The following is a 14,539-nucleotide window of genomic DNA, read 5'->3' as shown; positions in this document are numbered from 1 at the left end:
TTCAAATACGGCTTTCTGTTTTAGCCTTTCAATAGAGCTGATCCACTACTCAGGACTGGAAATTAGGGTTATAATGCCTTATTTGGGTAAGCCCGAAAGTTTAGGCCTTCAGATGATGGAATGCTACAAGCAAAGCATTTGAGCGGTACGCCACATAAAAGCCGTAAGAGCACCTTGCCAAGGACTAAGGGCAAACCGTAATCGGACTTCCAGTTGCCCTATTGTTTTCCAGACAAGAAAAAAAAAACAAGAAGCGCTGCCAGAAGTTGATCCATGTTCGAAAACTCGACGGCGATTAGCTAGGCTCTGGATTAAGTACCGATTGTGTTAAGGCCAACGGAGAGCAAAGACCACACTAGACGATGACTTGCATTCATTTTCTAATCATCGTCTTCGTGGCTGCATGTTATGCCTCTGCAATTTCGCCGAATAGCCAAGCTGGCTCTAACTCATTCTCGAGCATTGTAGTATTCGGAGACTCGATGAGCGACAATGGTACGTAGGCTGTGGAAGTATGATCTAGGACAACCGTTAATGATTATGGCAATACAGGGAACGGCTCGGCTCGGGTATCGAGAGGTACTTGGCCTTCCAAAAGATAGTTAGCATCCAGCTACCTGCCAGACAACGTTGAGGAATTGAACTGACCAAACGCAAAGTTACAACGGACGCTTCTCCAATGGCATCGTTTGGCCCGAGTATGTGGCCGGCAACCTGTCCATACCGCTATATGACTACGCGGTAGGCGGTGCTACTACGTCCAATTCGCTCGTCCAGGGATATACAGGGCCGAAAAGCACAATCGCAGTGCCGTCAGTTCTAGATCAGATCGTAATGTTCCTGAGCAAGACAACGCCTCAAGGAGCAAATTTCTCGACGTCCGACTCCAAAGCGTTGGCGACGCCTCTTTTCGTACTGTTCGCTGGCGCCAACGACATCCTATTTAATGCGAGCATTAGTGCTTCACAGTCGTTTCAGTTCTTAGAGAGGGCTGAGTTGGAGTTGCGTGATGCGTACCCTAACGCTGGAGTGCTCACAATCTCCCCGCCAGACCTGGCCAGGTTACCATATGGCTTCTTCATCGATAATCTCTCGAAACGACAGCTGACGACCTACACCAACTTTTTAGGAGACTTGTTAGCAGGTCCAGGTAGAATGGCTGCCAATGTTGACCTTCGACCGCTCTTCGACGAGTTTGAGTATTATGCCACCCCTGTGAAGTACGGTTTCGCGCCATTGGGCAAGTATGGAAGCTGTTTAGTTGGGGTATATGGGGAAACCTCCAACGTGACTGTTTGCAGGGATGCTGAGAGGCAGGTATATTGGGATGAATATCAGTAAGCTGTCTTTCCTTCTTTCTCTTGCCCAGGCGTAATAGTTTGAGGGCATTGTCTGACATAAAATAGCCCGACCACGCTCACGCACTCGTGGATCGCCAAACGTGTTCTGGACGTACTGAGTGGGCCGTTTTGATCTCCGATTGTGGTCGAGTCTGCGAGCGTTGGGAGGCATTTCGTCAGCTTCAACTGAAATGCAAGACACAAAGGTCATTTGTTTGAACAATTTCATCAAGTTTGGAGCATGCAATGCTTCAAAAAGCCTTCGGCATCAGAAGAAGACGGGTCATCCACAGATACCGCCCAAACCAGTCGCCATGTCTATAACAGTCTCTATAGACCGGGGCCCCCTCCCTGGCGTTTTCTCGAAAAAGCTTGCCACCCCACCCGGCGTCGTCAACCACTTTGTGTCAAGTAAGCACGGATGGCTTGTTTAGGACGGCCAGCCCTTGACGCCGCTGACAAAGACATTTCAGGGGCGTTGATGTTTGAAAGCCATGCCCCTTTTATCAATAATGGTGACACCTACAGTTAGCTATATCACATAATTTCCAAATTGGGCTCAACAGATATATCCCGTGTGGATAGATAAGTAAAAGCTCAATGTCCAACCCTAAAAAAAGGTGTATTTTTTTTTAGAGTCTTATGCCTCGCACGCAAAACCATGTTTCCATCTATTTCTTGCTGTAGGGAAATTTCAAGTATACTACTCGCCCGTGACGGGAATCTCACCGAGGTGCGCAGTGATGCAACACAAAATTACGAAATCCAGGCTCATAATGAGCCAAATCAAATCTTCTCAAGCGACAATCAAGATGGATAAGCTGACGTGGATGCAATTTTGGGTTTAAGCGCTGCATGTCGCCCGAAGCCGGACGTCCGTGGTGGTGGGCCAATATTATGGTTATTGCATCCGAAGACCGTCCCGTAAACAAGAGGCAGGAAATCGAATTTCGGAGATGGCTCACCCACCGGCTGATGTTGCTGGACATTGAAGCTACGAAAGCTATTCGTCAACGTCACGGATATGACTTCCTGATATCCCGGCCTTGGCATGGATCGTGGAAGTGTAACTTTCACGTTGCCGCCCAGGCTTTGTTTAGTGACCTCTTAGGGCTGGTTGGGTGGCCCCCAAAAACAAGCATATCCCCTGGCCTCATTTAAGCGCGACATATGCCATCTGATGGACGCGTAAGTAAGGCATGGTCTGTCCCAGGGGTTAGAGGAACACTAAGGAACACCCCAAACCCAAAAAAAACCAACGAGCTTCACCCGAAAAAGCGAACATGGCGTTGCTCCCCTCCCCTTAACAATATAAAGGTGAAACGGCGAGGATGGCGTCTCTCATTTACAATAAACACCCCATGGTCGGAAAATAAGGGAACTGTGGAGCTGGCAGACCCGATTTTCCCATGAAACACACCCAGCGATCCCTGTTTCCTCCAACGGGATTGATCACAATATGGACTGTACTTCGGACATCCGACTACAACAAACGATATGCCCATGCTCGATCCTAGAGAAGATCGGTGGTTTGCTTCCCTGGTCTAGAACCCTCTCTCCATCATTGTGAATACTCCATCGAGGGAATCTCCACCAGCAGCGGAGCTATCTACACGCACGCAACGTCCATCATCCCGCCGCGGAAGCTATCCTAGTCCCCTTGTCACCCCCTGTGGCCCCTGGTTGGAAATTGACAACATTGTGACACAGGTACTTCTAGTCACTGTTGTGTGTTGATCGAAAAGGGCAAAGTCGGGCCATCTGCGTGCATAGGTCTCATTTGAGCCGCAGACAACTACCGAATAGTGGCAACTCCTCCGGGCCCAAGAATGGGTCTGGGGGAGCTAAACGCCCACATCCCGCTCTGCTGGGTTAACCCCCCTTGTCGATCCATCTTGTCTGATGGCGCAGAGGTTTACCTTGTTTTCCAAATGTTGGGCTGGATTGACGCCATTAGGACAGGCCATGAGCCAAATCTGTAACTGGCCAGAGGGTGAGAACATCTCGATATAAGATCCAAGCTGTCTCGGTCCAAGAGCTGGCTTTCTCTCTCTCTTCATCCCACATCACTTCCATCCCTTTCATTCAAAGCATTGAAGCTAGTCTTCTATTCCGTTCTTGATTACACAGTTACATTCGTTCGCCCATTTCCTTGTCAACTCAATCAACCAACCCTTTTCCAACTTTACGATCATTTCCACAACACAACCTACAAAATGAAGGCCAACGTTATCGCTGCTACCATCCTCGCCGCCTTCTCGGCCGGCGCTTTCGCTCAGGATGGCGAGGACAACGTTCCTACCGGTTTCCCTACTGGTTTCCCTACCGGCGAGCGCCCTACTCAGGTCCCTGGTGCCGCTAAGCCCTCCGGCGGCTTCGGTGGTGGCTTCCCCGGCTTCGGTAACGGCGAGCGCCCCTCTGGCTTCCCTACTGGTTTCCCTACCGGTTTCCCCACTGGCTTCCCCGGCCACGGCGGTGCCCGCCCTACCCAGGTTCCCGGTGCTGCTCAGCCCTCCGGTGGCTTTGGTGGCGGTTTCCCCGGTTTCGGTGGCGGCAACTTCCCCTCTGGCTTCGAGACCCGTATCCACACCCGCACTCGCGGCGGTGACTCCGAGGCTGACGGGTTCGGCGCTGCTGCCGCTGAGACTGATGCTCCCACTGGCACCCGCTCCGCCGGCGCCCGCCCTACCGGTAAGGGCCGCGGCCGCGGCAAGGGCAAGGGCAAGGGCAAGAACCACGGCACCGGCCTTCCCTCCGGTTTCCCCTCTGGTCGTCCTACCCAGGTTCCCGGCGCCGCTCAGCCCTCCGGCGGCTTCGGTGGTGGCTTCCCTGGCTTCGGCGGTGGTGAGCGCCCCTCCGGCTTCCCTACCGGCGCCCCCGGCGCTGAGCCCACTGAGGCTGCTTAAAGGAGCTCGACAAAATTCTGGGGGTTTGACGGGCCACTTGGTCTGGCAATTGAGCTTCTTTGAGAGCGTGCTTGAATGAAATTTTGGTGATGGAAGATTTTCTTTTCATTCTTACTACTTCTTTCGAAGCTTTCTTTGTATAAAATAGCAAAGCCGCATGAGTAGCTGGCTGGTACATTATCTTGGCGTTTGTTTGTTATAGATTATCAATACGAGCATTCGTCGTTCTTGAACCTTTTTCTTACGATGAAGCATGTTTGCCATTTCATGGAATCTATGTTCAGGGATTCCTCCGCTCATTACCCTATAACTAATAGGTTGAGTTAGGTGATTTCGTCACTTTTAAGCTCACCTTCCGGGGGAAGCTAGGTATCACCAGGGTAAGGCTAGGGTTAGGATAAGGTGAATTCGGAATTCCCGGAGTCATTAAGGTAAATCACTATAATAAGGATCCTGATTAGAGGCTCTAGGATACTTAACTAAGGCTTAGCCGTTTTAGTTATCCTTATTTAGGTACTGGTAGTTAGATAGCTAGGTAAAATAAAATTAAGTAAGAGTAAGGCATATAGTACGACCTCTAGGTATACTAATATATCTACAACTCGGTACTTTAGTGAGTAATAGCGATCTATAGTCTCTTCTTGTAGTTAAGGCTCTTAACATAGACTTCTACCTAGAGATAGTTAAGTAGCTACACTACTCTTAACGTAGTTAACGCGGAGCGTATTTGTATAAAGATATTACGAGGGAATATAAATCAACGCCTCCTCCCCTTCCGTGTATCACAGTCTTAACAAGGTCAAGACATTGCCTGTTGTATTCACGTGATAGTACCACTAGGGAGTAGGTGAAGAGCAATATCATCCGTCACCCTGCTTCCCAGGGTTCAAAAACCGCAAATGAAATCAGCTGGAATAAAAAGACTCAAATATTGATTGCCAATACTCTCGTTCAAATTAAATCCCCGAGGAGATGACCGTTTTTGTGGCAAATCTTTTAATGTTGCGCTAACGTCCCACACCCACTTCTGTGTTACGACCCGACAGTTAACAGACCACTGACGACGACCCCGCAGGGGCTCAGCGGTTATAGGGACGGCCGTCAGCCGTTACGTCGTAACAACCCCCACGGAACGGAAGAACTAGGATACAGGTCACGTGACGATAAGCAGGACCGACGGACGATAAGCGGTCCTGGGACAGGACCGACGGGAAACATCAACAACAGCGAGAACGAAATTTTTGAAAACAGCATCAAATTGATCAAACCACGCCCGCTCGCGCTCTCAGAGGTCACTTTGGGCATAATGTCATCCTCGGCATTGATTCTGCTCCCAAAGAGCCTGCTCGTGGCCGCGGGCGGGCTCTGACCACGAAAAATTCGAGAGCAAGCCACAAAGTATGACACGTCAATAGACAACACCATCGACACCACCGCGGTTGAGTCACGGGCTATCACGTGAGCACAACGACCAAGCCCAAACAAACATCAACACCACAGCCACCGATAGGTTATGGGTCGCCTATCACCCCCGACAAAGTTTGCAACGTCCCGCGACAACAACGACGACAAGCCCGACAGAACGGTATCACCTCCTGCATAGAGAAAGCACCAGACACCAGGCATGCTACGATCGATGCCACAAAATACTACAGTTTGCAGACAGATTGGTCCCCTGTCGCCCCCTCCGCGAAGAAGGATTGTCGCCCCTTCAACGTATGACAATGTCTGCGGAATCTGTGTACGAGCTCTTATACTTAGTAATCGGACGAATCGAAGCGGTTGGAGCATTGTGTTTTGCGGATTGAGTCCGACTCTAGGCGGTGGATGGAGGTGGTGGTCGAAAGATGGAAACATAGAGCCACATAGGAACCCAGCATGAGGCAATAAAAAGATTTACAGATTCAACTGAGATATAGCATATGCGAGTCTGAGAGGATGTGGACAAGATAAAGAGACGAAGCTGAGGGCTGGGGGGAGACTATAGGTATACAGAACCAGACATGGTGCCTAGTACTAACAGAACCGAAGTAGGAGGACGCGAAAGAAGGATTCTAGAAGGCAACACCAAGCGAGAGAGCAGGCAGGAGGACAACAATCTTCAACAGAGGGCATAAACACACAAGAATAGATAGCATAGTGGGAGCTTGGGGACAGCTGGTCCTGATCCAACAACAGGGCGAAGTGGGGCGTCGCGGTTTATCGTCGATGCTTCGGCTGTCTGCCAAACCCCGCTTTCCGGGCATAGCTGCTAGCATAAGAGCGGCTTCATAACCGTGTAGGAATCAATCAATCAATCAATCGACAGGACCGACGGTGCCAAGGGCGGTCCATGGCGATGGACCGACGTCCTGGGTGTCGGTCCCCCAGGATCAGGAAGTGTTCAGCATGGAACCAGACTTGTATATAGTTGGGACTCGAGTCCTCTCGAGTCCTACCTTTCCTAGTTCTTCAGCAATCAACTTTGTGATTACCCTAACCGGTACTTTCAGCTATACCTAAGTGACGACTACTCTACGACTCTTGTTGAGGCCTTGACTGATCACCAAGCCCTTTGAAGATCTACGATCTATTCGACCAGGACCACGGAACGACTATTACTACTCTCAATCCCTGGCTTACTGTTAACACAAACCCACTGTCAGTTAGCTAGCCGTAACACTTTGATTGCTCCTGTTCAGTAAGTCACCTTTTGAGAACTACTAAACAGTATAGACAAGATGTCTTCTCGCGCTTCTGCCAAATCACCCACTCCAGGATCCTCATCCTCTTCGCGCAACCAGCCTCAGAGCCTCGCGCAGGAGCCTGCCAATACTGAGGACTTCGACATGCCGGACCTTAAGTACGACTCCGATGGAGATGGCTCTTTCACCAAGGAAAGCTACGATAAGCTCCGACGCATAATCCAGAAATAAGAAGCCGAGACAAAAGACATGCAGAAAATCGTTAACGAAAACCGATAAGCAATGGAAAACCTTAACGAGCAACTCCAGCACGCTAGACAGGCCTACAAGAAGCTGGAAGAAGACATCAAGGGGGATGCCAACCTCCGGAAGATCTAGGAACTCCAGGGGGAAATCACCACCCTCCGGGCCGCTGCCAACATCGTCACCACGCCCGTCCACGGAGGACGACAAAAGCTTAAGCTCAGTGCGCCTGTCACCTACGACGGAACCCCCGGGACCCTCAAAGGATTCCTGATTCAGGTCAAAAATTACTAGAACTTTCACCATGGAGATTTCACCAACGAAACCGAAAAAGTAGTACACGCAGCCACCTACCTCCGAGGAAAGGCCCTCAAGTGGTTTAAACCAATCCAGGAAGAATACCTTAAATGCGAGACCCTCGACGAGTGTACTACCGAGACCTGCGACATCTATGCCAATTTTAAAGGATTCGAGGATACGCTCAGGTCACTCTTCCAAGACCCCGACGAAAAGCGACAAGCCGAACGAGATCTGGCACAACTTAAGCAGACTAAGTCCGCCAAAGACTACTCCGCCAATTTCCGACAACTTAGCGTTTAACTCGACCTTACCGAGGAAACCAAGATCTTTATGTTCTATCAAGGACTAAAGGACGAAGTCAAGGACGAGATCATCAAGATTGATCGACCTAACGACTTTCTCTAGTACGCCGAACTTGCTATCAAAATCGACAACCGGCTTTTCGAACGACGAAAGGAAAGAGGCGAAAAACGACAAAACCCCAACTCAGGACGCAAGTACCAGTGGCAGCCTTAGCACTAGTTCAACAACCAGCGAAACGACAATAGACCCCGCAACAACTAGAACAACCCCCGACAAAGTACTGCCTATGGTCACCACAGTGGACTAATGGACCTTAGTGCTACACAGAGAAACGACAAAAAGAACGATAGTTGGAAGAAAGATAGACAGTGCTATAACTGCTAGAAGATTGGATACCTAGCATACGAATGCAGGTCACCCAAGAAGGAACGCTTCCAACCGGTACTAGAGAAACGACAAGCGAGTATCGCCACGAAGACGATCCCTTATGAACAACTCAACTAGACCACCTGCTTCGATGACAACTGCCATATCTACTCTAGCAGTAAGGAACACGCAGGATGGTACCCCTAGAAACCTTAAGAACGATCTGGTTACGACACTACCAACGCACCTAAACGGACCCTCGCTGCGGGATATAGAAGCAACAGCAAAATCGAGCGCAAGACGATCGAACGGCTTGACAGTATAGACGACAACGAGGAATTAGAACAAGACAATCAGCGAAGGCTGAGCCTCCTCTACGCAGGACGACAAGCCCACCTGCAGCGGATTCAACAGGACTCACAAAACCCTATGTGGCAACGACAACTCGGTGCGCTGGACGCACACATCGAACGACGACAACATGCACAAGGAGATCCCGCACGGATCCGCCAGATCAACCAAGAACTGGAAGAACAGGTCGAATCAGAAACGACCAAGAACACCCCTAACGACTCGGAAACACCTCGCGATGTTGCCTGTCAACATGCCCAACTGGAAGTCGCCTTTGAAGTCGCTTCAGTCGACGACACCAGCTCTGGAGAGGACTCTGACGAAGAAATACAATGGTATCACTGCTACCAAGACCAGCGCCGAGTCTACTATATCAAGAAAGACGAAGCATAGAAGAAACAGCAAGAAAACGACGAACAAGGAACGGACGAGCAGTCAAAAAACTAGACTTGCCTACCGAAGACAAGGGATAACGACAGGCAGTCCAGACAAGGTCCCTATGTAGCGCAACGACGCCTACGACATAACGACACGAGCATGTACAAGTCCAAATACAGCTCAACGGAAGAACAGCTACCGCCATGATCGACAGCGGAGCCTAAGGAAACTTCATATCACCAAGAACGGTGAATGAAAGAAAGATAACCTAGAAAAGAAAAGCAGCCGAAGACTGCTACGAACTTAGCACCGTTGAAGGAGAACAAGTCCAGTACGGCGGAGGACGCATTGTTATGGAGACAGCGCAACTCCTAATGCAGATCCATGGCCAGAATGAGCGACTCAACTTCGATATTACGGAGATAGGAGACAAGTACGATGTCATCCTTGGAAGACTATGGTTATACGACAGTAACCCACGGATAGATTGGAGAACAGGCCAACTCCATTGGGACCAGGATTCAGTCACTGAGAAGCAACCACGGAACGGTGCCTCAAACGAACCTCTCAAGACTCCTGAAGCGAAGAGATTTCTAGCATACCTACGGATAAAGGATGCAAACGCCAGGACGTTATCAGCAACAGACATCGGCAAGGAAGACCGACTTCTGTCTATCCCAGAAGAATACCGGCAATACCAGAAGCTATTCGCCGAAGAACTCGAGACCGGACTCCCGGAACACAGCAACTACGACCACGAGATACCCCTTAAGGAAGGGAAGGAGCCAAAGCTAGAAGCAATCTACGGACTCAACCAGAAAGAAATGGAAGCACTCGACGCTTACCTCAAAGAAAATCTACAGAAGGGATACATCAGACCCTCTACATCACCAGCGGGATACCTAATCCTGTTCGTACTAAAAAAGAACGGCAAACTACGACTCTGCGTCGACTACCGGAAACTTAACGACATTACGATCAAGAACTGCTACCTACTACCGCTCATCTCCGAACTACGAGACCTGTTGCACGGAGCACAGTGGTTTACAGCACTCGACCTAAAAGGAGCCTATAACCTGATCCGGATGAAATCAGGTGAAGAATGGAAGACAGCGTTTCGAACACGCCGAGGATATTACGAGTACCTTGTGATGCCCTTCGGACTCACCAACGCACCCGCGACATTCCAGACGATGATCAACTACGTCTTACGAGAATTTCTAGATGTGTTCGTCGTAGTTTACCTCGACGACATCCTAATCTTCTCTAAGACTCTGGAAGACCATAAAAAACACGTACACCAAGTACTGCGGAAACTGCAAGACGCCAAACTCCTAGTGGAACCCGAGAAGAGCAAGTTTCACGCTAAAGAAGTCGAATTCCTAGGTTTTACGATAGCCCCAGGAATCCTCAAAATGTCCAAAGACAAAATCGCAGCAGTACGAGACTGGCCTACACCACAGAACGTTAAGGACGTACAATCCTTTATTGGATATGTGAACCACTACCGACGGTTCCTAGAAGGGTACTTAGACAAAAACGACCCTCTCACGAGACTCTCGAAGAAAGATGTTCCCTGGCAATGGGAAGAAGAACAAGAACAAGCCTTCAACGAGATCAAACAACAAGTCACATCGGAACCAATACTTGTTATACCAAACCCCGAGAAACCATTCGAAGTCGAGACCGACTCCTCAGACTACGCTATAGGAGGACAACTAGGCCAACGAGACGACGAAGGACGACTACACCCTTGCGCCTTCTTCTCACGCAAGTTACACAGCCCAGAACTCAACTACCAGATACACGACAAGGAACTTATGGCAATTATCGAGGCATTCAAAGAATGGAGACCGCAACTCTCAGGAACCAAGTACGAGGTCAAAGCATACACCGACCACAAGAATCTCGCACACTTCACCACATCGAAAGATCTCAACAAACGACAAATTCGATGGTCCGAATTCTTGTCAGAATTCAATTTCAGAATCATCTACCGAAAGGGCAAGGAGAACGGCAGGGCCGACGCCCTCAGCCGAAGACCGGACCATGAGGTCCAGGTACCTGAGGAAACCCGAGTTATCCTCAAAACAGACAAAAACGGAGACCTTGTGCCAGCAGCCAGACTCTTAATGATGGCCAGAAGAGACAGTACCAGCACGACTGGAAGGATGTCTCCTGAAGCCATTAGGGAGATACACTCCGCACCCGCATATGGTTACCAAGGCGTAACCAAAACGTGGAAACGCATCCGTCAACACTACGATAAAACGGCTATACGACAAGAAGTATCTTTAGCGATTAAGGACTGTGAGGTTTGCGCAAAAAGCAAACCCAGCCGACATCAGCCTTATGGAAAGATACAGCCGCTCCCAGTGCCGCAAACCGCATGGGAATCCATCTCGCTGGACTTCGTCACTAAGTTACCTAAGTCCCGAGAACCGATGACCAACGTCCACTACGACAGTGTCCTCGTCATCGTCGACAGACTCACAAAGTACTTATACTTCATTCCGTACATGGAGTCAAGCACTGCAGAAGACCTCGCCTACAAGTTTCTGCAGGTGATCGTAAGCCAACACGGAATGCCGAAGGAAATCGTATCCGACAGAGACAAGCTGTTCACTTCCAAGTTTTGGAGATCCCTGATCTCGCAGCTAGGATCTGACTACAAGATGTCTACCGCTTTCCATCCGCAAACCGATGGCCAGACAGAACGAATCAATCAGATCATGGAAACCTACCTACGCTGCTACGTCAACTATCAGCAAAACAACTGGGTCTAACTGCTACCTATGGCCCAGTTCGCTTACAACAGCGCAGTAGGAGAAAGTATAAAAGAATCACCATTCTACTTGAACTACGGATTCAACCCGACAGCCTATGGACAACCCCGACAAGGCCCAATAGCTCTGAAAGCTGTGGCAGATATCAACAAACTCAAGGAAATCCAACGAGATCTTCCTAGAGACCTTGAATTTGTGCGCGAACGCATGCGTAAATACGCTGACAAGACAAGAGTTGAGGGACCAACTCTGAAGGAGGGGGATAGCGCATACCTTCTCCGCCGGAACATCAAAACAAAACGACCAAGCGATAAGTTGGACTTCAAGAAACTTGGACCCTTCGAAATCACGAAGAAGGTATCCAACGTCAACTTCAAACTCGCACTACCAGACACTATAAAGTGTCATCCAGTTTTTCATATTTCACTTCTCGAGCCAGCACCAAAAGGATCACGAACTATGGACCACATCGAAGTCGACCCGGAACAGGACTACGAGGTCGAAAGGATCCTCGATCATATCGATCAGCACGATGACACAGAAATACAATACCTAATCAAGTAGAAAAACTACGGACACGAAGAAAACACATAGGAACCCGCATCAAACTTGGAGCATGCACAAGAGGAACTTTAAGAATACTGGACGCAATGGGAAACACGACAGCATGCCAAAGTCATGCAAAGACCAACACACAACCCTCGCGTTAGAAACCCTTAACCTAAGTTTCGACCAACCAAGAAACCCCAGGGCAACAAAACGTTTCTTCGCCTAGGAACACCTAGCCCTGAGTAGCCGAGGAACCTCCAACACTCCCCGCACCCGCGCCATCCACCAGAAGACCCAAACCCACAAACTCGTCACTAAAACCAAAAAGGGACCAAGGAGGATCATTCCCGAGACCTACTGCCTGGAGGTCACTAACGACGAACCTTTCGTGAGCATCCAAGGCAGGTAGGACTTCGTCGTCCGCCAGGACGCCATCCTCCCTGTCAACCTCCTGCATACCACGCTCAAAAACTTCGGTCTGCCGCTCCCGAACCATCTTACGGACCGTCCGAATCCGTTTCAGACGACCCGCAGCATCCGCTATTTGAACTTGCAAACGAGCAAACTCTTGATGAAGCGCGAATAGCTCCTCACCCGCTTTCTCTTCTTTCTCATCCCACTCCTTTTGCTGAGAGTTCAACTTCTGAACTAGAAGCAAACATTAGCAACCCCCAGAACAGCGAAAACACAAAAACACGACTTACGAGTAGACGCTACGAGGACGCCGTCACAAGGTTTCTTCGCCTCGATGCAAGTCCTACAGCGTGTAGACTTCTCGCTAAAACGACACGGGACCTTTGCACGGAAACAACGAGTGCAAGGCATGTCGCTAGCAATCGATCGGGACTCCACGTATTCAATAAGCGCAGCTCTCTCACGATCTTTTATCACAGTCAAGTGCGACTTTGTCTTTCGAACGCGACCTGACATGGTGTCAGCATCATGAAAAACAAAGGAAGCAAATTTGTGGATCCCCAACCTGGGACCAACGACCTACTTATACTCAGGTCTCGAGGACAAGACCTTTAAGAGGGGAGCTGATGTTACGACCCGACAGTTAACAGACCACTGACGACGACCCCGCAGGGGCTCAGCGGTTATAGGGACGGCCGTCAGCCGTTACGTCGTAACAACCCCCACGGAACGGAAGAACTAGGATACAGGTCACGTGACGATAAGCAGGACCGACGGACGATAAGCGGTCCTGGGACAGGACCGACGGTGCCAAGGGCGGTCCGAAAAACATCAACAACAGCGAGAACGAAATTTTTGAAAATCGGAGCAAAAACGGCCCCAAATACGCGTGCTCGCGGCCACAGAGCCCCCTTCGATGCAATGCCATCCTCGGCCTTGATTCTACGTCCCAAAGGGGCCCAAGATGGCCGCAGAGCACGCCCCGACTACAATGAAAAACTTGAGAGCAAGCCGCAAAATACGACATATCAATAGACAACACTGTTACCACCACCACAGGCGAGCCACAAGCCGCTACACGAAGCACTAAGACTGCGCCCAAACAATCAACTTCAACACAACAGCCGCCGACAGGTTTTGGGTCACCTGTCACCCCCGACAAAGTTTGCAACGTCCCACAACGACGAAGATGAGTCCGACAGAACAGTATCACCTTCCGCACGGAGAAAGCACCAGGCATTAGGCATGCTACGATCGATGCCACACAATACTACAGACCACAGACAGACTGGTCCCCTGTCGCCCCTTTTGCGAAGAAGGATTGGTGTCCCTTCAACGCGCGACAATGTCTGCGGAATCTGTGCGGGAGCTCTCATACCCAGTAATCGAACATGTCGGAGTCAGTGGAGCATTGTGCTTCGTGGAAGACCCTTGGGCCAATGTGGTGGAGGGCAATAGTGGTCAACAGGCAAGAAACAAGAGGCCACATAGGAACCCGGCAGGAGGCAACAAAGAATTTACAGATGCAACTGAGAAAACGGCACATACAAGTCCGGGAGGATACGGACAAAACAAAGAGACAAAGCTGAGCGCTGGGGGGAGACTGTAGGTACAAAGAACCAGATACGGTGCTACCAGCACCAACTGAACCGAAGCAGGAGGACGCAAAACAAGCATTCTAGAGAGCAACACAAAAGCGAGAAAGCAGACAGGAGAGCAACACACTTCTTCAACAGAGGGCACAAACACACAGAATAGAGAACATAGTGGGGAGCTTGGGGATAGCTGGCCCTGATGCAACATCAGGGCGAAGTGGGGCGTCGCTGTTCATTGTCGACGCTTCGGCTACCTGCCAAACCCCGCTTTCCGGGCATAGCTGCTGGCATAAGAGCGGCTTCATAACCGAGTAGGAATAAATC

At 49.9% G+C, this 14,539-nt stretch overlaps 6 protein-coding genes across 6 annotated transcripts; 4 read left to right on the top strand and 2 right to left on the bottom strand.

The window, feature by feature from the left end:
• Positions 1-362: 362 nt before the first annotated feature.
• CTRU02_206589 (lipolytic protein g-d-s-l family) lies at positions 363-1,473 on the top strand (the record flags this gene model as incomplete). Its single annotated transcript, XM_036730196.1, has 4 exons — positions 363-495; positions 553-601; positions 660-1,337; positions 1,407-1,473. The coding sequence occupies 4 exons, from the start codon at positions 363-365 to the stop codon at positions 1,471-1,473; spliced, it is 927 nt and encodes a 308-aa protein (XP_036578169.1).
• Positions 1,474-3,556: 2,083 nt separating this feature from the next.
• CTRU02_206588 (uncharacterized protein) lies at positions 3,557-4,246 on the top strand (the record flags this gene model as incomplete). The annotated part of the gene is made up of 1 exon (XM_036730195.1): positions 3,557-4,246. One exon carries the CDS (start codon positions 3,557-3,559, stop codon positions 4,244-4,246), a length of 690 nt encoding a protein of 229 aa, XP_036578168.1.
• A 1,488-nt stretch (positions 4,247-5,734) lies between these two features.
• On the bottom strand, positions 5,735-6,103 carry CTRU02_206587 (uncharacterized protein; the record flags this gene model as incomplete). The annotated part of the gene is made up of 1 exon (XM_036730194.2): positions 5,735-6,103. The coding sequence occupies one exon, from the start codon at positions 6,101-6,103 to the stop codon at positions 5,735-5,737; it is 369 nt and encodes a 122-aa protein (XP_036578167.2).
• An 863-nt stretch (positions 6,104-6,966) lies between these two features.
• Positions 6,967-7,161, top strand: CTRU02_206586 (uncharacterized protein; the record flags this gene model as incomplete). Its single annotated transcript, XM_036730193.2, has 1 exon — positions 6,967-7,161. One exon carries the CDS (start codon positions 6,967-6,969, stop codon positions 7,159-7,161), a length of 195 nt encoding a protein of 64 aa, XP_036578166.2.
• A 124-nt stretch (positions 7,162-7,285) lies between these two features.
• Positions 7,286-8,886, top strand: CTRU02_206585 (reverse transcriptase domain protein; the record flags this gene model as incomplete). The annotated part of the gene is made up of 4 exons (XM_036730192.2): positions 7,286-7,396; positions 7,468-7,767; positions 7,879-7,970; positions 8,418-8,886. The coding sequence occupies 4 exons, from the start codon at positions 7,286-7,288 to the stop codon at positions 8,884-8,886; spliced, it is 972 nt and encodes a 323-aa protein (XP_036578165.2).
• Positions 8,887-12,438: 3,552 nt separating this feature from the next.
• On the bottom strand, positions 12,439-13,136 carry CTRU02_206584 (uncharacterized protein; the record flags this gene model as incomplete). Its single annotated transcript, XM_036730191.2, has 2 exons — positions 12,439-12,854; positions 12,911-13,136. 2 exons carry the CDS (start codon positions 13,134-13,136, stop codon positions 12,439-12,441), a joined length of 642 nt encoding a protein of 213 aa, XP_036578164.2.
• Positions 13,137-14,539: the final 1,403 nt, after the last annotated feature.

The sequence above is a fragment of the Colletotrichum truncatum genome (assembly GCF_014235925.2).
Source record: "Colletotrichum truncatum strain CMES1059 chromosome Unknown Contig_0003, whole genome shotgun sequence".
Classification (NCBI taxonomy): domain Eukaryota; kingdom Fungi; phylum Ascomycota; class Sordariomycetes; order Glomerellales; family Glomerellaceae; genus Colletotrichum; species Colletotrichum truncatum.
Note: the sequence above shows the minus strand (reverse complement) of the source record. Positions and strands in the feature narration are given on the sequence as shown.